At 47.0% G+C, this 22,434-nt stretch overlaps 1 protein-coding gene across 1 annotated transcript in view; it reads left to right on the forward strand.

Moving 5' to 3' along the window:
- The window catches only part of RNF213 (ring finger protein 213), a gene marked incomplete at its 5' end in the record, with an annotated part of 43,663 nt that overhangs the window by 15,606 nt on the left and 5,623 nt on the right, over positions 1 to 22,434 (forward strand). Inside the window, 31 exon segments of the mRNA XM_010020778.1 lie at positions 805 to 998; positions 1,370 to 1,513; positions 2,067 to 5,660; positions 5,879 to 6,015; positions 6,313 to 6,408; positions 6,701 to 6,819; positions 7,413 to 7,535; positions 7,892 to 7,971; positions 8,685 to 8,832; positions 9,187 to 9,322; positions 9,751 to 9,939; positions 10,372 to 10,511; positions 10,938 to 11,092; positions 11,431 to 11,643; positions 11,962 to 12,143; positions 12,870 to 12,990; positions 13,101 to 13,201; positions 13,443 to 13,622; positions 13,916 to 14,079; positions 14,174 to 14,276; positions 14,975 to 15,089; positions 15,977 to 16,187; positions 17,136 to 17,326; positions 17,627 to 17,755; positions 18,530 to 18,676; positions 18,678 to 19,115; positions 19,776 to 19,857; positions 20,481 to 20,515; positions 20,797 to 20,891; positions 21,631 to 21,790; positions 22,087 to 22,267. Of these exon segments, the coding sequence (XP_010019080.1) occupies positions 805 to 998; positions 1,370 to 1,513; positions 2,067 to 5,660; positions 5,879 to 6,015; positions 6,313 to 6,408; positions 6,701 to 6,819; positions 7,413 to 7,535; positions 7,892 to 7,971; positions 8,685 to 8,832; positions 9,187 to 9,322; positions 9,751 to 9,939; positions 10,372 to 10,511; positions 10,938 to 11,092; positions 11,431 to 11,643; positions 11,962 to 12,143; positions 12,870 to 12,990; positions 13,101 to 13,201; positions 13,443 to 13,622; positions 13,916 to 14,079; positions 14,174 to 14,276; positions 14,975 to 15,089; positions 15,977 to 16,187; positions 17,136 to 17,326; positions 17,627 to 17,755; positions 18,530 to 18,676; positions 18,678 to 19,115; positions 19,776 to 19,857; positions 20,481 to 20,515; positions 20,797 to 20,891; positions 21,631 to 21,790; positions 22,087 to 22,267 (8,103 nt within the window).

The raw sequence follows: 22,434 nt of genomic DNA on the forward strand, positions 1-22,434 counted from the left end.
GCTACTGACTTCCATAATTAACACAAACTAGAGAGCTAATGGTGGGGAAGATTAATCTGACCTACTGAGGTTAAAATATGCCTGTGGGAAAATGTATGTGAGATGGGACAAGGACTGTAAAAGCCTGCGTGCTCTTGCGTAGGAAAGGATTCTTGGCTGTCTCTTACTGCAGAAGATAGAGCGTGTTAAGTAGAACTACTCAGCAGGCTGAAAAGCAAACAGAAGAAGGTGGTTCTTCAAACAGTGCTTAGTTAAATCGTGGAACCCAAAGCTTTACACAGGCTTAAAGAGTGATTAGGTATAGTCACTAGAGATGTCCATCAGGGGTGATTAAGCACAAAGATGCATCTCTGACATCGGAGCGCCTGAGCTGCAAATCACTGAGAAGATGCTGGGGAAGAGCTGCTGTCAGCTGCGCTCTTGCCCTGTTCCTTTGCTGCTGTCCCTGGGGGAGGCTGCAGTCCAGGCAGTGCTGTGGGTCTCCAACGTTTTGACTTTAAAAACAACCATGTAATAGAACAGATTCAATCCAAACAAAGAGTAAAGCCTTTCTTGGGTAGCCTGAGCAAAACAAGCCATGTGGGTAATGACAGCCTTCAGTAGCCAACAGCAGCCATGGCTTTGATTCCAGGCTGTAGCTTTTCTAACTGGATTTAGGCTTTCTTTTGCTGCAATGTCTTTTGGAAAGGTTCAGAGATTTCAAAGATAAGGTACTTAAACATTTGACTTCTTTCTATCATGACCTTTATATGATGTGGTCAATATTGATGGCTGTAATTCTTGTGGTGTTTTTGATGATAACAGGGAAGTCTCTGTATGTGAAGAGGCTACATGAGAGACTGCAAGAAGAGCAGCCTGACTGTACAAAACTTCTGAAAACCATCAGACTCATTGAGCCAGAAGTGGATGAAGACAAAGTGCTAAAATCTCTTCTGCCTTTTCTGAAGAGAAAACACCAGACAAAGCCCATGATATTCCATTTTGATATCACCTCTTCAGTAAGTACATCCCTCCCACACTGACTTATCCAAGTTCTGTGTGCATCCTTGCAGAATTTGTTTCTTCAAAGCATTCATTTCAGTGAGCCATTTCACTAGGATGTGTTCTGTAATTCTTGTGTAAGTAACATGAAGAACTCTTTACCATCAATGTGGTTCAACTCTGGAACAGGTTGCCCAGAGAAGCTGTAGAGTCTCCAACCTTAGAGATGTTAAAAACCTGACTGGACATCGTCTTGGGCAACCTGTTTTGAGCAGGGGGTTGGACAAGATGATCTCCAGAGATCCTTTCCACCTTCAACTGTTCTATGATTCTGTGAAGTTTTGAGTAAATACAGAGGAAATGCCTTTGTGTTGTTTTTCTGTGATAGGTGCAAAGTGGAATTCCAGAGTTTCTCTTCAAGCTGTTGGTTTTGCAGTACCTGACAGATAATAATGGAAACATGTGGCTACGACAGAAGTGCCACTTGTATATCATTGAAATCCTTGAGGTATCACCGGTGCCAAAGAAAGCAGCAAGACATGTATGTACACAGCAGTAGTTGATTTCTTTGAATTTCTCAGTCACTTTGCACGTGTTTGTACACAGCTGCACATGAGTTGTAGAGATTAGCTCTAAATGTAGCACAGGAATTCCCTGTTCCTACTGGGGGTACTGTGCATCTGCACTACAAAGAGATGTACCTGGTGTTGTACAAAGTGATGTTAAAACCAGACAGTAAATTCCAGCTGTAAGAACAGAGTGTAGGAGTGTCAAGGGAAAATAACAGTTTCTAGAGTTTAGGGGTGTTTTTTTCCTTTGAGGTAGCACTGAGAAGGGGCAGGAGGTAATAAAGGACTGATGTTACACCAAGGAGACTGTAGGAGGGAATAGGGTGAATTGTTGTGATACACTTTAAGCCGAAGCTATGTACAGGGGAAGAAGTGTCCCACTTGCACAGGCTAGCTGCTGTTACTCATATAGGTCTGTGATTTTAGGCAGGAATACTGATAGGAATAGATTAAACAGAATGAATATGCTTAGGGCTGCAGTTCTGTGATGACAGATTTTCTTTTCCTCTTTTCCAGAAGTTAGCAAGCCAGAATTATAATTTCTTTGATGTATTCCCTAAAGTAACATGCAAGTCCCCCAAGGAAGTACTGGAAATGGAGACACTTGGGAACCAGTCTGGGGATGTTTCAGACCCAGGAATGGATGAGGAGGAGTTTTGCAGTGAAGCTTTCCAGAGACCTTTCCAGTATCTGAAAAGATTTGACCAGGGGCACAACCTGGACACATTCTGTTACACAGCACACTCTGTGGAAGGGAGCCCGGCAGAATGCCTGCAGCAGTTCCTCCTGCACTGTGGGATCACAGATCCCTCCTGGTCAGAACTCCGAAACTTCACCTGGTTTCTCAACATCCAGTTGAGAGATTGTGAAGCTTCTGTCTTCTGCAACCCTGACTTTGTCCAGGACACTTTGCAAGGTTTCAAAAACTTTGTTGTTAGCTTCATGATTTTAATGGCAAGGGATTTTGCAACACCCTCCCTAAACATTTCTGATCAGAGTTCAGGAAGGCAATCCTCCAACCTGGAGAACGTTGCAGAAGAAGATCTTCTTCCTTTCCGCATTCGGAAAAAGTGGGAGTCTGAGCCTCATCCCTACTTGTTTTTCAATGAAGATCGTGTGTCAATGACATTCATTGGTTTCCACTTCCAGCCTGATGGCAGACAGGGTGTTGATGCCATTAATCCTTTGAACGGCAACATTATCAAGAGAAATGTCATGACTTTACAGCTGTACAATGGCTTGTTACTCCAGAGAGTTCCCTTCAACATTCCATTTGATCAGTTGCCTCGTCATGAGAAGCTACAGAGGCTTTACATGGTTTTGGGAATCCCCTGGGTAATAGACCCTGATGAGACATACGAACTCACAACAGACAATGTGCTAAAGATCTTGGCTATTGAGATGCGATTCAGATGTAACATCCCAGTGGTGATCATGGGAGAAACAGGCTGTGGGAAAACCAGACTCATCAAGTTCCTGTGCAAGTTACGCAGAAGCTGTGTGGAGGTGGAGAACATGAAGCTTGTAAAGGTTCATGGGGGTACTACCGCAGAGATGATTTATGCCAGGATCAGAGAAGCAGAAGCCCTTGCTAAAACCAACAAGGAGCGACATGGGTTGGACACAGTCCTCTTTTTTGATGAAGCCAACACAACAGAGGCTATAAGCAGCATCAAGGAAGTCCTGTGTGACCGCACAGTGCAGGGGAAGCCTTTGGTCTCTGGCTCTGGCTTGCAGATCATAGCAGCCTGTAACCCTTACAGGAAGCACACACCAGAGATGATTCAGCGCCTGGAATTAGCTGGATTGGGCTACCGTGTCAAAGCAGATGAGACAAAGGATAAGCTCGGCTCTATTCCGCTGCGACAGCTCGTATACCGGGTCCATGCACTCCCACCCAGCATGATCCCATTGGTGTGGGATTTTGGGCAGCTGAACAACTTAACTGAAAAAATGTATATACAGCAGATTGTCCAGAGAGTAACTGAGCATGTCCCCATGGAGCAGAGTGAGGCAGAGCTCATTACAGAGGTGCTCTTCACTTCCCAGCAATACATGAGGCAGAGGGACGACGAGTGCAGCTTTGTCAGCCTGCGGGATGTAGAACGCTGCATGGAAGTGTTCAGGTGGTTTTACAAGCACAGTAAACTCCTGCTGAGGGAGCTGGAGAAGTATCTTGCTGAGAAGAGGTCTCCAAAGAGCACTGTTGAGAGAAACAACATTATCTGGTCCTTAGTGCTGGCAGTTGGGGTTTGCTATCATGCATCCCTGGAAAAGAAGGAGGCGTATAGGAGTGCTATCAGCCAGGTCCTTCCAAAACCTTACGATACACAGAAAAAGATTTTGGAAGAAATCTCCCTGATACAGGACTTATTTCTGAGTGGTGTGCACCTCCGAGATACCATAGCAAGAAACCTGGCCTTGAAGGAAAATGTCTTCATGATGGTCATCTGCATTGAGTTGAAAATCCCTCTTTTTCTTGTTGGGAAGCCTGGGAGTTCCAAATCCCTTGCAAAAACCATTGTGGCTGATGCTATGCAGGGCCAGGCAGCCTATTCAGATTTGTTCAAGGACCTGAAGCAGATCCATCTAGTGTCTTTCCAGTGCAGCCCTCTGTCCACCCCGGAGGGAATCATAGGCACTTTCAAGCACTGTGCTCGATTCCAGGAAGGGAAGAACTTGGAGGAATATGTCTCAGTGGTGGTTTTGGATGAGATTGGGCTGGCTGAAGACTCTCCCAAAATGCCCCTGAAGACTTTGCATCCACTTTTGGAAGATGGCTGCATAGATGATGTCCCTCTTCCCCACAAAAAGGTTGGTTTCATTGGGATTTCCAACTGGGCTTTGGACCCTGCTAAAATGAATCGAGGCATCTTTGTCTCACGTGGTGACCCCAGCAGAGAAGAGCTCATAGAGAGTGCCAAGGGGATTTGTTGCTCAGCACGAGGGGCTCTGCAGAAGGTCGAGCAGTACTTCTATCATTTTGCAGATGCATATGAAAATATTTGCAAGGCCCAAGACAGGGAGTTCTTTGGTCTGCGTGACTACTACAGCCTCATAAAGATGTTCTTTGCCTTAGCGAAGAGCTCGAAGAGTGAGCCGACGCTTCAGGACATAGCCAAAGTTGTTCTTCGGAACTTTGGTGGCAAAGATGATGTCAATGCCTTGGAAATATTCACTTCACAGTTACCAGAAAAAGGAGAAATACACGCTCATGATATCAGTAGAATTGATCTGATACGACAGAACATTTACAGCAGTGGTGAGGATGGTGACTGCAGGTACCTGCTTGTCTTGACTGAGAACTATGCAGCGCTGCAGATCCTCCAGCAATCTTTCTTTACTGCCCGACAACAGCCAGAAATTATCTTTGGTTCCAGTTTCCCTAAGGACCAGGAGTACACCCAGATATGCAGGAACATCAACCGGGTGAAGGTCTGCATGGAAACTGGCCAAATGGTTGTGCTCCTCAACTTGCAAAACCTCTATGAAAGCCTCTATGATGCCCTCAATCAGTACTACGTGTACCTGGCTGGCCAGAAGTATGTTGATCTGGGGCTGGGCACCCACCGGGTGAAGTGCCGAGTACACCCCAAGTTCCGGCTGATAGTCATCGAGGAGAAGGATGTGGTCTATGAGCACTTTCCTATCCCACTGATCAACAGGCTGGAAAAGCACTACCTGGATCTCAGTACTGTCCTAGACAAGGGGCAAAGAGAAACTGTAAAGGAGCTGAAGAAGTGGGTGCATGAATTCACTGCAGCCAATACAGAAGAGCACTTCATAAGCAAGCAGAAATACAGCCCTTCTGATGTGTTTGTGGGCTATCACTCCAATACCTGTGCCTCCGTGGTGCTGCAGATGACAGAAATGCTGAAAGCAGCGTGTCCTCCCAGCGAGCTTCTGTCCTGCGTGAAGAGAGAAGCGCAGCTGGCACTGCTGAACTGCGCCACCCCGGACTCCGTCATCCGCCTCTGCAGCTCAGTGGGCTTCTTCATGGCAGATTCTCTGGCCAACACCTACTTCAAGCAGCAGCAGCACACATCCTTTGCAGACTTCCTCCGAGCTCACGTCCGTGCTGGGGCTGGGAACCAGACGGTCTTTACAGAGGTGAGTGTCCCGCAGAGACCTCTTGAAACCCTCCTCTTGGGGAGCCCTGGATTGGTGTAACAGACTATGCTGACCTTTGCCTACTGGCAGGGCAAATAAATGGGGGTTTTGTGGGTGCAGTCCAGCTCTGCAGCATCTGGGAGCATGGATGAGTCAGCCTCTACTGCTTTTCCACTGCGTTCCTGAGCAAAGAACAAACCTGCATCTTGCATTCCCAGGTCACCACCTTCTCGAGGCTTCTCACCAGTGCTGATGCTGCTTGTCTGGAGAGAGAAGTGCAGGGTAAAGCACACAGGCCCCAAATCCTGTTTCTGCAGCAGTTTGACACAGAGTACTCCTTCCTGAAGGGCGTCCGGTGAGTCCGGTTTTGCATTATCCTGCTCTAAATAGGCTGTTATCTGGGTGGAAGATGGGTAGAACATTTGGAGTAACACATGGCAGAGGGGGGCAAGAGGCTGTGCTGGGCTGAACAGAGGACTGGCTGGGGCAAACTGGGTGTCAGCTCTGTCATATGAGATGGGGTTTTGAAGTTACACCATCCCCATGTAAACTCTCCTGCCTTCAGCAGCCACAGTCAATGTGGAGTGACTTCTACACTAATGGTTTGGTTTTATGCTTAGTGACTTCTTCTAAATCCCCTTTCACTCTTCAGAGATTTCCTTGATGCTGCAACAGGAAATAAAGTCCTTATTATTCAGACAGACCTTGAAGATGGCTTTCAAAATGCCCAGCTCATCGCTTCAGCCAGGTAAGTCACGTGTGAGGTGGTTCCCAGGCAGCTCTTCTGCTTGGTGGCTCCTCAGCACCCTTTGATTTTTAGTGCAGTTTGGGGATTTCAGGATCAGGAATGTGTAATCCTTTTGTTTGTTCTGTAGTGGGATGGATCTAGAAGCATGAGTTGTGTTTCAAAGAGTAACTCATAACCCAAGTCAAAGTAATCTAAACTGGGTCAAATTACCAGATAATCCCCTTTGAAGCGGTCCTGTGGCTGTGGACTTTTCTGTCTTTGACCTGTCAACAGCATTTCCTCTTTGTTGTAGATATACTGTTGTTAATGAAATCAACAAGGTGGATCTGGGAGAAGCCTCTGTCTTTGTCTACTTTATTATGAAGCTTTCCCGGGTGGAAGGGGGAACGTCTTATGTGGGATTCCATGGAGGTGGGTCTGGTCATCTGTCACTCCTCACTCTTCAGCTGGCTTCAGGCTAAATAGCACAGTAACATCTCTTGTTCACCTTCCTTTTTAACGCTTAACATCAGGAATCGGTGTGTCCTGTGGGTTCTCAGAGCTGCTTCCCTTACCCACTGCCCTTGGGGCATCAGTACCTGGGAGTCCTGGTCTCCTTCGAGAGCACCTTGCCTTGCCCACTGACACATGAGTCCTCTTCCTAATCAGCTGGAGAGCAGCAAGTGAACATGATGCAAACTGCATTGGCACTTTGTCCTCCAGGAGGCTCCTGAGTCTATGCTTATGTGTCCTGCTCTCAGCAGCAACGTTCCTGCTGCGTGTGGTGGGTTCTAAGCCTCAAAGCCCCAGCAGCATGCACACCCTGTCAGTCAGGGCAGTGTGCATTAGCATGTTCAAAGTGAATTGCTGCTTTCCCTTTCTACATCAAGAGCAGAGAGTAAATGAGAGTAAATGAACTCTGAATGTGAACTGCTAGCCCACAGGTACTGGGAGGTAATTTTTGGGAAGCTCTTCTTCAAGAGCATGCTGCAGGCATGAAATGATTCTTTTTCCCCTGTCTTTAGGACTGTGGCAGTCGGTGCATATTGATGATCTCCGTAGATCCAAAGACATGATCTCTGATATGACAGCTCTGCAGAACCTCACCATCAGCCAGATGTTCTGTGAGGATTCGGGTAAAACAAGAGGTGAGCTGCAGGCTGGCTGTGCCAGCCATGGTGGTGGTGTGCCAGTGAGGAGAAGGGGAGATGTGATCCCAGACTCGGCGCTGGTGGAACTTGTGCTTGGTACAACATACCAAACTGCCCCACAGGATCCTGGTAGAGCTCAGAGCATTAGCTCAGAGTCATATTGCCTCCAGCTCTTGCTGCATCAGGCTTGGCAGCCCAGCAGCTGTGCTTGGAGAGGGAGATTTCAGCTGCTCCTGCAGGTGATGATGGATCTCTGCAGATGTTCTGCTGCTCTATGCTGCTAAGTAAACTTACCTGGCTGATGCAGGAGTGTGCTGCTGCTTTCTAATAAAAACTCTACATCTTCATTGCAGCTCTGCCTGTGAATGGAGAACAGCAGGAGGGAAGCGAGGTGGAGGTTGAAACACCAATGCCAGAAGCAGAGCGCTATGAGGTCAGTTCAGAATACGTTTGTTTGCTTCTCAGCTGTCAACGTGGCTCTCTGCTCTTTGTCATCCATAGGTGCAATACACCTTTTTCATCCCCATTCGCTTGAAATCCATCAGGAATATTATTTGTATCATGACTGTTAATGGTCAGCCACAAACTCCCCTCCCCACTTCCCAATCAGCATCACTGAAGCAATAAACCATTGCAAGGACCCTCCTATTCCTCAGTCATTTCATACTACTAACTTTTAAAAATCAGTTTTAAAAGCTTCTGTTGTCCTTGTACAGCCTGAAGCTGAGACCTGTGATTCTGAGCTGCCACTCCAGCTGTGGCTGCTTTGAGGCATCATTTGGAGCTATGCTGGGGGATGCCCAGTACAAGGGGGGCTTTTGCCTCTCTAGTGCCTGAGCATCTCCCAGGGAGGGAATATCTTCCTGTATCACATTTATCATTTCCACTTTTTTCCGTAAACTGCTGAATTTTCCCCCATAGCAGTCTTAATACAAGTGCTGTATTGCATTGGCCAATTTGGAAAGCCACGGAAGCTGCATCGTGTACTTGACAGCAAAAGAAGAACTTAAATTTGCAGCCTGAGAGGAAAACTGGGAGAAGGGATGCCAGGGGGACAGGCCCTTTCTAGAGAGCACTATGATCATTTTAAGAGGGATGGGGGTAAACCTGGAGTAATGAACTTGATTTCACACTGTTCCTGGGAAGGGTGAAATCCTGGACACCACTGTACTCCTGAGGACCTGTGTACAAAGTGCTGTGGGGATGCTACGGGACCAAAATGAAGATCTTAGTCGAAGCAGAAAGCGAATTAAGATCCTCCTTGGCCTACTGTCCAAAGAGGATCACTTGAAAGGTATGTGCTTTCTGGCTGCTGCAGGTAGTGTCCCATCCAGGGACCACCAAAACATGCCAGTTAATTCTCTGGGGACTTGAAGGTCAGTGGTCCTTGCTGTAGTGTAGACAAGGCGGATCTTCCAGGCAGTCTCCCACGAGTATGTATGTCTGCTCCAGTCTGTCCCTCCTTTGGCTGTAGGGCTTCTCCTGGAGCTCAGGTTGTGGTTTCTCTGGCTGTGCTGGCTCTGGTGGCTGTTTTCTTTTCCTGGTTGGCTAATTATTGAAGCAACTGTAAAATGCTGTGCTTGGTGTGGTCCTTGGGTTTGGGCGGACCCCATAGAAGAGAAAATGCAAGTTTCCTGTTGTTTTCCAGCCTCTTTCCTGAAGATAACCAAGGCTCGTCTTGCCAACCTTTTGAAGAAGCAAGAAGAAAATTCCCTTGACCCCAGAAACTGGGTGCTTCGGGAGGCTTCCAACCTCAGTGCTCTCCAGGAAGCAGGCACCTTCAGGTGAGGACAGCAGCAGTATCTTGTAACTTGTGGGCTTCCAAGAGCAATCTGCAAATGGCAACTTTGCAGCAGAGGCAGCAGTTTTGAGTAACCTGAATATCTGCAGTGTCAGGCTCCAGTCTGTGCTGGAAACTCCCTGAAGGCAGTTCTGTCCTCTCCTGGCTCCCGAGAGAGGGTGACTTACAGCTGAATGGCCTGTACTGGGACAGGAATGCACAAGTGCTTTGAGTGGAACAGTGGGTTTACAGGCAGCCACCAGTGAGAGAAGCTCAGGGTATTTTGGTGGTGGTATTTTTATCCCTTAAAGGCAGGATTAGGACTTTCTCACATGCAAATGCCAGCAGATCTTGAGGACAACCACCTCCCGATTTGCTGATATAATTTCTCACCTTCCCTCTGGGTTTCTTCTTCTCTTTCTGCCCCCAAAGGCACACCCTGTGGAAGCGAGTTCAGAACGTGATCACTCCCATCCTGGCTCTCCTGATTGCTGTCATAGACAGGAATGGCAATCTGGAGCTGCTGGTCAGGCCAGCTGCTGAGTGGGTGACAAAGCTGTGGATGTTCATCTTCAGCGATACCAAACTCCTGACTGTCCCTTTTGGTGTGGGCAAGAACAGGTGAGCCCCTGGAGAGAGCAGCAGGAGGCCTGGCTGGCAGCACCGACACCTGCACTGGTGTTAAATCCACTGCTGGTGCTCCCCTGTGCTGTGCTGAAGGGCAGTTCCTGGTGACTTCAGAAATCTCTTCTTTCTGCCTTGTCCCCAGTACTCCCAGGCTTTGCCCTCTAGCTCTTGACATGCTCACACTTCTTACTCAGCCCCTGGAGTCCCATGTCCTGCCACTACAGCCCTTTGGCCAGGGAGTGCCTACTAAGTCCTAATGCTACACAGTTGGCAGGATGAACTGTATTAATGAGTCCTTCAGTTCTTTCCCCTTCCTTTGTCCTCTTTTAGGGCTAATTTCTTGCTTTCTGCAGCTTCCTGCCTCTGCTGTCTGAATGTGTTTTCCAGGCAAAAGCCTAGAGCATTAATGACCTTTTAATTTCCTAGCTCTCAGCCAGAGATAATTCTGGTGCAGAACAACATGGTGGTGTCTGCTGATGCTGGGAATGAGATGCCCTTCAGCTGGAGGATAAAGGAGTACTTGGATGACATGTGGTTGGAAGCTCAATACCTCCAAAACACTGAAGGTGAGATCCTGGCTTGAGCTTGTGACACAGAGCATCTCCATCCACCTGCCCTGTAGCATCTAGTTTGTCACTACTGTGCCTCTACCTTTGTGTGGCCCTGGAGTCACTTTCAATGCCTCTGGGCTCATATGAGCCAGCAGAGCCTTGTGCAACTAGTTTTTCTTTGTGCTTGTCACTATTGGCCTTTCTCACATATATTCTTTGCCCTTGTGGAAATGCCAAGAGCTAATGACAAGGTGAGATTCCATAAATACGACACTGGTGCCTGCGCTGAGGAGGCCTGGCCTCAAATCCCTGTTAGTGCTCAATGCGGAGAGTGCTGCATGCATCAGTGATTAATGAGGTGTCAGGCTTTTCAGGATAGAAGCTGTGTCAAACCCAGCCTCCTCCTAACATTCAGCTTTTCTCTGCATTCTCATTTTCCAGACCACGCTGAGAAGTTTGTGGATATCTTCCAGAAAACTGCACTGGGAAAATTTCTGTCTGCTCTGACCGAGGAAGAAAGGCAGATGCTCTTTCACTGCTATATCACTGACTTCATTGTCCTGACCATTGGTGTGTCCTCTGCAGAGGAGCTGCAGGTCAGTGTCTGAACAAGAGCCGGAAACCCTTTAGGTGAAGAGTGTGGTGCCTGTGAACTTGCCCTTCTGTGCCCATCTTTCCTTCTTGGACAAAATCCTCCTCTGAGGTGTAGTAACGTAGCTGCAAAGTAGGGGTATTTGACACTGAATGGCTACTGAAATAGCAGAGACCTTACTCTGACAAGCATTTCCATGGGAGCACCTGTAAAAACTGACACACTTCAGGCTATCTTTGTAAAGTACTGATTCTCTTCTTCCAGAGAACTTTGCCAGGATTTCCAGTGCAAAATGAATGACACAAGTTCTCTTTTAAGTTTAACTTTTTTCTAAACTTGCAGTGCCTGCGGATTGCCTTTGTATCCTGTGTAGAGGAACTGAAAGCAGCATCTCCCAGGAGGGAGGAGACGGTGCCATCCTTGCCTTGGGTTCACCTGGGATACAATCAGTTCAAGAGCCGCCTGCAGAACTTAGCCAGGATCCTGGCTGTACACCCCCATGTGATTGACTACCTCGGTATCCAGAAAGGACATGGAAGGCCACATTCAGAGATGGTAGAGTCACTATCAGGCATTGTGATCCTCAGCACTAGCAGGGACCTCTATCCACTGAACTTTAGCTAGTGTTCAGTCTCCTTTTGGTTTCAGCAATAGTAAAGCAGGGAGCACAAGCTCAGTCAGGATCCTTAGTATTAGGAATAATCTGCTATGTTATCATTGTTAGTAGCACATTTTAAAATAGCTTGCCCTTAAGATAATCAAGTAGAAGGTTATTCAGTAGAACACATGCTATGGCAAGCCAGATTGAGAGCCCAAGGTTCATAAGTAATTCTGGAATGCAACTGTTGTGTTATACCCTGTGTGTGTATCTAGGTTTTGGATGTGTTTGCTGCGATGGTATGTGCTGAAGAGCTGGAGAGTCGAGTGCAGACAGACCCCCCTGAGATCTGGCTGCAGAAAGTGAAGAATCTTCGTATGCCCATTGAGTTTCTGTGTAAAGAGAAGGTTTTCCAGAGGAGTGGGAGTCAGTGCCATCAGCTGCTGAAAGAACTCGAGTATGTACCACAGATCTGCCCCCAATCTTGATATTTTACCTTGCTGTTAGTACAGGCTGAAAGCTGCTCTGGTGCTGCTTTTCTCACACGACAACTTTGTAAACCTTTCCAGGCTCCTACTAGGCCCAGTTACAAACCAAGCACCAAGAACCAGATCTCTTTATTTTTATTTTTATTTTTTTTTTTCCTCGTCTAATGTAGATTCTCCCTCTAAATGTGGCAGCATCATCCAGTGCATTCCTGCTGGGTTCAAGGGTTATTTAAAGCTCTCCTTAGGTTCCTGTTAACCAGCAATGTCTTCCCACTTCATCCTTGTCTCTTGGAAGACAAGCCCAGAGACCTCCCCCAGTTTCTCACAGATCTTGTTTAGTTTAAGCAAAATTCAGGAAGTTAAGTTAATTGTGATAATTTTTAAGTACTTCCTTGATGCAGAAGTTAAAGCTGCGAGAAGGTCCTTGCAGTGGTCCTAGTTCTGCAGTGCTGACTACAGGAGCAGGTCCTGTGTCATAAGCTCACTGTGTTGGGTGCTGTTATGTGCTTTGTCCTTGACAAAAAGCCAGGGCTGATAACCAAAGGGCAAAGCAAGAGGCTGCATGAGAAGTGCACAAGTGCTGTAGTGGTGAGCATGAAAAGCAGGGAGATCATTAGACTGGCCTGATACTGCACTTCCATTCATGCTTGTAGCTCATAATTGTGCTTTCTGAAATCACATTTTCCTTCCCACAGAGTCTGCTGGAACCGGGTTTTCTCCATGTCTCTGTTTGTGGAACACGTGTTGCTTGGCATCAACACTCTGATGCCAGAATTGGAGGATTTAGTGAAAAAATACACTTTGCTTCTTGCCAAGGTAAGCAAAGATGGGATTTCGCCTCCTCCCTGCTTGCTTCTGCTGATCATGTGAATTGTTGTCTCTGGTGTTAGAGCTGACTCATTCAGCTTTGTCCTTTTCCTCTGCAGTGTTTTCAGCACGATTCAGACATGAAGACCCATCCAACTTTTGTGGCAGTGATGAGAGTGCTGTGCCAATGTAAAGAAGAAGTCAGCAATGGGCTTTACAGGTAGTGACATTGAGACAAGGGGCCAGCGTTGCAGCACACTTCTGGGTGTAAAGGAGTGCTGCATACAATGGAATGAAAGCCAAGTGAAGAGTAACAACTTCCTTTCTATTCTGCATCCTGAAGCTAAGCAGTTAACCAGATGGTCTTACCTCCTCGTGGTTTAGTTGCAGATGAACACCTTATTAAAGGCTTTTGTTAAGATGTTGAAGCAATTGTGCTCATTGCTGTTTCTGGATTACAGGTACGGTCTGAGGTCCTGCCCGATCTGCCTTGGAGAGCCGAAGGATCCCATCTGCCTGCCCTGCAACCACGTGTTCTGCCAGAAGTGCATCAGGGTGTGGCTGGTACCAGCACAGATGCATTGTCCATACTGCAGAGTTGCCATGGAGGATGTCAATTTAAGTGTCTCCAGTGAGCTCAGGTACTCCACCCTCTCCAAAGTGGAAGCATTGCAGTGGGGCTGGTGGTGTGAGCAAATTCTGATTTGCTACCCTGAAGCTGTCAGCATGAGCAGAATGGGTGGAGAGAACTCTGCTCTGTGTTTGCTCTTTCAAAAGACAGCCTTTGCAGACAGTACTGCTGAAGTCCTGCACAAATCCAGCCTTCTGGAAAGCATCTCACCTTGGTGACTTTTGCCTTTCTGCTCTGCATTATCCATTATTTAAGTGGTTCTGTATTTGAGCATTGTCCTAATGCATTTTACTCTTCCCCTAGGGAAGCCATAGCAAGAAATGCCCAGTTCCGGCAGAGATGCAATAACTTCTTCATTGATGTGGTCACTACCATGTGCTTCAAGGACAATGAACCCCCTGAAGCAGAGGTGATCCAAGAGCTCCTCAATCTGCTGTTTGTTCACAGAAGCGTCCTGGAAGGTTCAGGTGAGCTCCCTCCATCCTGATGCTCAGTCTCATGGAGCTTGTTCTCTTGCTGCTTCCTCTCACCTGCCAAACATGTCCTTTTCTGTCTCCACAGATCACCCTACTGTCCACACAAAACTTCTGTCCCCATTTAATGAAGAAGTGGATGAAATTCCCATCATCCGCTCAGTCATGCTGAAGCTCCTCTTGAAGTACAGGTGAGCACAGCCAGACAGTTGGTGGGTGTTACACTAGGGAGTGGCTCAGCTTTGTTTTTCATGGGCTCATCAAACCAGGCTGACAGTTCCCCTCACTGCCATGCTGTTCATTGAATTTGAATCATTACAGGTAAAATTCATCCTGTGCATTAATCATGCAACTTGGCTGGCTTGCATGTAGCTTGTGTTGAAGTATCTGACCAGTTTGTGCCAAGGTTTACCTAAACCTGCGCTGAACGTGCATGGCTTGGGTAATACAGAGGTAGCTGACTGACTGATGTGCTCTAGATCAGCAAACCAATACTCATCCACAGACATTTAATCAAGAATGATCTTTTGTATGCTCACACAGATCTCTCCATTCACACAAGTTCTTCCAGCCTCCCTTTGCAGTCAGTGCACAGGAAGTAATTTCTCAAGTGTGATTATCTCCTGAATCAGATGCTTAAAATAGATCAGATGAGTTATGACCTCAAAATGCTAATTTAGCCTTGCTGAGGATACAGGCCTAGCTCAGACTGTGAAGCGGGATGACATCTGGCAAAATGTGGCACAATTGCTTTTCCAGCTTCCAGATGGATCCAGAGTGACCCTCACCCATCACGTGGACACAGCTAGTAGTTTGATCATGCCTTAGAACACAAGTAGTAGCTGGCAGTGTTGCAGTTGTGGTAAGGGGGTGTTTCTCTCTCCTGTAGCTTCAATGAAGTGAAAAATGATGTGCAACACTACCTGTCCCGGGTAGAGCAGGACGAGATCCTAGAGAAAAATGATAAAAAAGAACTCTACTTGCTTTTTGTCAACTGCTTGGAGGTAAGAGCTGGGTGGGGAAGAGCTGGGAATGAAACTGTTGGGGGGGGGAGGAACCAAGAACAGAAATTCTTCCACAGTTTTGGACACGTTTCTTGTGCACACAACCAGCTGCCCAGCTAGAAAGCCCAAAAGGAAGCTTATATCAAATCACCTGCTCTCCAGTAACTGTCTTTGCTTTTCAAGGGAAGGCCTGTGTGCTTGCAGCATTACGTAAATCCTTCCTTCTCTTTGGATACCTTGGCCTGGTGTCTAAGTGTTAAGTGAGGCCTGACAAGACTCCAACTCCAGCACAGAAGTGCAGTGAGCAGGGGGATTTCTAGTAGCAATAGTCTGCTACTGGACCACTTTCTTGTTTTCACAGACACTGTTTGTTTGCGGAGCTGTAGATTATGATGCTGTTTGGATTGTTCCCTTTCCTTCCTTCCATAACTTCTAATACTATGGACAACTTTAAACAAACTTGACAGCAGGGCAGAGGTTTCATTTCTTGCAGTTTTCATTACGATGGTGACATTGTAGATAAGATCAAAATCTGGATTCTTGCTGAGGGTAAGTCAGGTAAAGCTTGGCATCTTGGCACATGTGATGTGTGTTTCAGCACGTGTGTGGCCAGGCAGCATGCTTGTAACTCCTGCTCATCTACATGCTTAGGAAATATGGGTCAGCTTTGGGTGCATTGCTGACAATGGTGTTTGATGTGGCAGAGGCTTAGGACAAGCACTAGAGAGATCACAGTGAGGAGCTAATGGCAATGGAGGGTGCTGTGAGATATGAAAGTTTAATGTGCTTATTGCAGTGTGGGTGCATTGGAGACGTGAAGTACCAATGCACAGCACATCAGATTTAAATGGTTCTGCCACTCATGCAATGTTCTGGCTCATCTTTAGGATGCCATGTGTGAGAAGTCTGAGGGCAGCCTTGGATATGAGCATACAAACTATCTGCCTGGAGATGGAGGCTTTCCAGAGAACTACCTCCCAAGGAACAATCAAGAAACTCCTCAGGAATCATCTGTTGAATATCTGCAGGCAGTAGCCAAGGTTCGCTTGTACCTGAGCAAGGCTGCAGAGCTGCTCTTTGACTTGCATGAGTCCACAGGTAAGTCTGATTATTCTGCTATCAAATAGCAATGCTGTATCGAGAGCAAAGTCACCATGGGAGATGGGCTGGATGTGGTCAATGTACCTGTGCTGTGCCACAACTTGTTTTGATGCCTCGTTAATGACAAGTGCATCAGTTTTCTCCTTTTCTCTTTCACTAGGAGTGTCAGGCATTATTGGTTCTCTTCACCATGCATTAGAAGTGCTGTAGAAGTTGCAAGGCTGTGCTGGTGACCCCTGGGGTGTAGTTACATAGTAGCTTTGCCTTTGGGAGATTTATTTTATCCTCCAGATGCTAACAGTGAAATCTTACTTGGAGCCAACTCAACTGAGCTTTAATGAACATATGAATAAAGCTCAACTGATGACTGCTGTAAGGCTTATTGGTTTACAGGAATGAGAGCTCTCAGCACCTAAAAAGGATGAGGAGATAGTTAAAAATAAAGTAACAGAAGTTTTGAGCTGATTTTTCTGACCCAATAAAGAAGAACAGTGTGTGGAGACTCTCGGATATATGGTTTGTGAACCATCAAAGTGCAGTAACATAACTAGTTCCAAGGACTTCAGTGTCCAGCCCTTGCATTGAGGATGTCGGGCAAGCAAAATGCATCCCAGGAGGTTGTTCTTGAGGAGCACCATCACCTTGGCAGCTGAGACAATGGAAAGCCACAATTGAGCAAGATAGAAGAGTTCTGAGAGTGAACTAGCAGTAAATGGGAAAACTTGTCCTTGAGAGAAGGAAATGGAAGCAGAGTATGTCACCCTCTGCCAAAGACTAAAATCCAGCTGAGGAAACACTCTAGCATAAGAGGAAGAGAGGGTGCTCAAGTTCTCCTGTGTACTTAGTACTAGTAAGATGGAGTCGGTGCTTCAGCTTGTGCTCGCAGAAGTTTTACAAGGTAGGATGTAGTTCTGCTGCTTCTTTTTTCTCTTTTTCCCTTTACAGAGCAAGAGCAGATAGAGGAGAAGCAGCGTTACCTGGCAAATGTGAGGGTGTTCTGTAGCCTCACCAAGAACGACTGGCATCGTGTTTACCTCGTCCGGAAAATTGCGAGTCACTATGGGATGGAATTTGCTCAGAAGCTTGTCACGGAAGCACAGTTTAACTGGGTGTTCCCAGTGGAAATTCTGCAGCAGGTAAAGACGAGGCGTCTCCTTGGAGGTGCCTCTGGTCATCCCCTGGTCTTCAGTTTGTGATGCTTTTGGGGTGTTTCTACTCTTGTGTGGCTCCCGGAGGACTCACCACAGTGGGAGCAAAGGTGACCTACTCTCACTCTCTGCTGAATGGAGTTTCTTATGGCAGCATTTGGGTTGCCATGCCTGCTGCCTCTTTGCAAAGGCTGAAACACCACAGTTCTTGGGAGGAAGAAGAGATTCTGCCTTGTCCCATGGCTGGTTAATGTCCCCAGTGCTTACCATGGGCTTTTCCCTTTGTAGGTACAAACCAGCCAGTCTAATCACATCGATCGCTACCTGGCATGTGGCGACAGTTACAGGGTCCTGCGTGATGCTGTGGGGAAAGCCATGATCGAGTGTAAGACTGAGGGGCTTCTAGAGGCAGAGAAGGTAGGACACATGCTCTCCTCACCACAATCCTGTTGTGGGATCTGGATGGCCAGTGTTTGGCTTTGTGTTCCTGTTGGCAGTGTTGCTTTCAGTGGAGGTGGCTGGGGATTGCTTTTGCTTTAAAGTTACTCTGGTTTATGCTGGCTGATGCACACGTCTGCTTTGCTCTCTCACCTGTGTTCTAGCATAGGTAACTCAGGTTATTTCTGTAGGTTATTGCTTGCTTTCCTCCCCTTGTGGGCTGTCACAGAGGGTTGTTTTACAGTGAACAACACAGGCACTTTGTAGCCAACTGACAGGAGAGTAGGCAGATAATAAGAGAAGCTTTATGTCCCCTCCCTGCCTGCCCATAGCTGCCCAGCTTTGTCTTGGCATGCAGAAGTCAAACAGGTGACTGATCTCTGTGTGACTGTAACCTTTTTCCAATAGGTATTTTGTGTATGAAAAGAAGTTTGCAAACAAAGGGCTATGGATGTTTCCATACTATCTATTACACACTGGTTGTGATCTATGTTTTCACTTGTTGATTTGATTTGAAGGAAGGCATGTACAGGTTGCTGCCTATTAATACTGCAATTCTGACTGGATGTTAGAAGAATAAAATACTTGAGAGGTTTCTGATGTAAACCCCTCCTATCAGATTTCAATCTGAATGGCCATTCCAGTGCTATTCCACTTGATTTGCGGGGAGAGTTTTACCAGAGCATATCCAGTCCCTTTAGCCGTGACAGCCATAGTCTGTTCTCTGCCATTGCATCAGTTCTTGTTTCCCAGGCATCCAGCAGCTCCCCGGCCGTACAATCTGTCCATCTGCTCCTGGCTATTTTCAGAGAGGTGACTGCCCTGTATGGAGTTAGTGACTCCAGTCTTCATCCCAGACAGCAGGTGAGGTACTTCACTTTGGAAGCTTGTGGCAAATATTGCTTCATTGATAAGGATGAATGAGATTTGAATAACTCGTAGAAAAGCCTTTTCTTCTTCTGCCTCAAATACGGCTACGTGCTGATCTGAGCAGACTGGAAATGGGCAGCAGCAGGGGCAATGCAGCTGGGAAGCAGCTGATGGTTTGGTGAGCAATATCGTGCTGGCTTTAATTCTTTTAAATATGTGCTCTCAGCAAACAGCTGCTATGAGTGACTTCATCCAGAACTCCCGAGTCCTGACTTCTGCAGACCTGCAGGACTTTGCATCTTCTCTCGTGATGAATACGCTGCCATCTCTGAGAGTGAACCCTCAGAGCTTCAGCCACCACGGGGCACTGCTGGAAATGGCTGTTCACACCGCAGCGGTCCTGCTCTGCGGGAGGAACCCTGTCCTGGGGCCCCTGCGGAGCCTGGCGTTCCACCCGCACACCATGCAGGTAGAGGTTTAACCCAGATGGCAATTCAGCACCTTGCTGGTTCTTTCATGTATCTGCTGGACCCTTTATAACCAACCTTTGTCAACATCCAAAGCACCAACTTATTGTTCTACCTGTGAATTACCAATGTATGATTATTTCAGTGTTGTTGGGATTAATTACCACAGCCCCAAGCTCCAAACTGGTACCTTTTCAAGGTACCTCTGCATCCTGAGCAGTGTCAGGCAAATACTTTTGCTGGTATGTGAGCGAGTCTGAAAGTAGCTGGTAGGTCACAGTGTGGAGACCTGTGTGCTCTGTAATGGCTCATGAAGCCCTAGGCTGAGTAGAGCAGTAGGTCCCTCCACCCCTACTTCTGGCTATCCATGGTGTAAGGAAACATGCTGGTACACAGCAAGGTACGTCAGGCCACCCTGAGACCACATCCAGTTTAGGATGTCCAGAGAAGTGCACGTTTGGGTCTGAACAATACTGGCAGTTCTTAAGAGTGGATTTTCAAAGGCAGAACTTGAAAATGTGCATGTGCATCATCTGCACAACCTCTGCTCTCAGATGTCTCTTGTTCCCCATTGTGAATAAAGAACCAGTAGTAAGTGACTGCTACAGGGAAGAACTGATCTGTATGTTCATTTCTCACCTTGTTTCCTTTTTCCTCCTTAGCACTCCTTTCTGCCTACCATGCCAGAAGATATAATGGCTCAGGCACGGGCCTGGGAAGGAGTGGCCACTCTGCGCTGGTACAGTAAGTGCTCCTGACTGGCCCTGGAAGAAACTCAAGGATAATCCTTGGGTTTTGAATGAAACTGTTCCAAATGTGAGGACAGACACACTCCTCAGCATGAGTCATCCTTTGTAAATTACCATTTGTAGCTATGGTTTATATGGGCAATGAACCAAAGGGCACTGAGCTTCTGTTGAGCTCAAGCTTGTAGCTGTTTACAAAGTTTGAGAGCGCAGAGGAGCTGTCCTGTTACTTCTGGCAAGGGTAAAGTGCTGTAAGCAGAAGAGGAGCACTTGGCCACCTTCCTGACCACCTTTCAGTTCTCTGCTTTCCACAGCAGCATCCTTCTGCAGGCGAGGAATCTGGGCTGGGAGTATTCATGTTTACCAGCCCACTTGGTACTCAGTAGCAGAATCTTTCAGGCTTCCATTCCTTATTTTTCAAGGAGAGAAGCACTGAAAAATTCCTTACGTTCCTGTGGGAGTTCTATCACTCCTTTGAGCTAGTGGGATAGTCAGTACTTTTGATTAGATCTTGAAGTATATTTCTTGCTCCAAGATGATGGTCAGTACAAAAGGGAGTAACAGGGGCTTTATAAATATCTGTCTTATAATACTGTCCTGTCTGTTTCTCTCCCTTGATAGTATGTCCAAATGGCCACCCCTGCACTGTAGGAGAGGTAAGAATTTGGGACTGGGGGGGGTTTAAGCAGGCAGCATTTTCAACAGTAAATGAGTTTATTTCATTTATGGGTTTAGTGTTCTCTTGCACAGTGGTTCATTTCCTGAACGCTGTAGTATTGATCATTTTGCCACTGTAAAAGTTAGAAGAGCTCTAACACAGCTTATACCGTAACTCTAGGGAACAGGAGGGGCAGATGGCCTGTGCCCAATATATGTTCTCTTTCTGTGCTGGAGGGGCTCCTGCCCTGGAGTTCAGTGTTCTTTTGCTTTTTGCCAGTGTGGCCTCCCCATGGAAACCAGCCATTGTCTCGACTGCGGTGTCAGAGTTGGCGGCGAAGCGCACAAACCGCTGCAGGGCTTCCAGGAATTCCAGTATGCTTTTGTTTCATTCCCCTTGCCAGTGCTAAGCTATGCAGTACTTGCCTGTCATGCTTAGGGCAAAAGGTACCAACCACTTCATGCTGCTCTCGGAAAGGTGGCACATGGGATTCCCCCGTTAGCTCAGACATTGGCTTCTGAGGGGGAGGAAGCTCAGCTGGTAGGAGTGCTGGTGTAACTCTGACCTTGCAGAAACTGCCTTAACATAAGATCTTGTCAAGCTGCTGGTTTGGAGTTTTCCATCTCCCTGCTTGTCCAGGCTGATACAGTTTGTGGTTCTACATCAGCATATAGTAATGGGCAATCTTTTCTGAAATGGATCAGCATGACTGAGGAACTCCTTCCAGAGCTCCAATAACTATGACTTATGCTCCCCCCTCCTCGATTCTCTAGGTTAGCACTTACAGCCTTGTGTAAGAATGCTGCAGTTACTAGTTCTAGCAGCAGTGGTTTCTCATCTGCCCAACATGGAGCTGGCTAATCTTGCCCTGTAGGGCAGGACATTGCCTCTTTCATGTAAAGCTTTAGGAAGAGGTGTTCAAGGAAGAGTAATGAGTAGCAAAACTAAATAAATTGCCTTGTCTGTAAAAACTTACTGCAAGTCCTCATGCCCCTGTGGCACTTTCAATTGGCAGCTTTTGTGGCATTCAGAGATGTTACTGGTCAAAAAGACATTGCTGGGTGTTTGCTTTGTCAAGGCAAAAAAAAACCCTATGTGTACCCTTTCCAATAGGAGTAATGAAGACAGAACTCAGACTGGCCACATACTTGGAGATGTACAACACAGAAAAACAACAGGAGTGTCTGACCGGGACATGTCCCCAGTTGTCTTTGTTCTGACACGTTTGCTCACGCATCTGGCGATGTTCCTGGGAGCCACAAAAGATCCTCAGGTACCTTCCCATTATAGTGCCAAGTGGCCACATGAAATATCATGAAACCTTTGAATGGTGCTGGTCCCTTTCATCATATTACCACGTAACTGGGGCAGTCTTTCAAGGTACAAGACCCAAATTCACTTCCCTCCTTGTCCTGGAGTGATTTTGGTTCCTTCATGCACTTGCATCCGTGGAAGTGGAAGGAATCATATAGGGCAGAGTTGACTCTGGTGGCACTGCAGTTCTGCATGGCTTGTGCTTGAACTGGATGTTATTGGTGGTGCTCATTCTTGCCTTTTCTTGCTCTTTAGTCATTGCAGAACATTATCAAGCCACCAGTGCACAACTCGGTGAGTTTCCTGCAGCAGCACATTCAGGAGGACCTGGCACAGCTGACAAAGATCCTGGGGAAGAGTGTGGATGAGACTGTCAACATCTTTCACCTTGTCCTCGGCAGCCTTCTCAAGGACCCCCATCAGCACCCAGGCCAGTGTAAGGATACCTGCCATATCGCGTCTGCAAGCTGTGTCAGCACTTGAAGGGCAGCAGTCATTTAGCTGCTTTGCCAACAGACAGTAGCTGAGCTGATGAGGAAAATGCAGAAATTTAAGGCTTGTTTCTTAGTGTAGGGGATGAGGAATTCTTGGCTGGTTACTTTT

Source organism: Nestor notabilis, unplaced genomic scaffold (genome assembly GCF_000696875.1).
Source record: "Nestor notabilis isolate BGI_N333 unplaced genomic scaffold, ASM69687v1 scaffold34898, whole genome shotgun sequence".
In the NCBI taxonomy this organism is placed as follows: Eukaryota; Metazoa; Chordata; class Aves; order Psittaciformes; family Psittacidae; genus Nestor; species Nestor notabilis.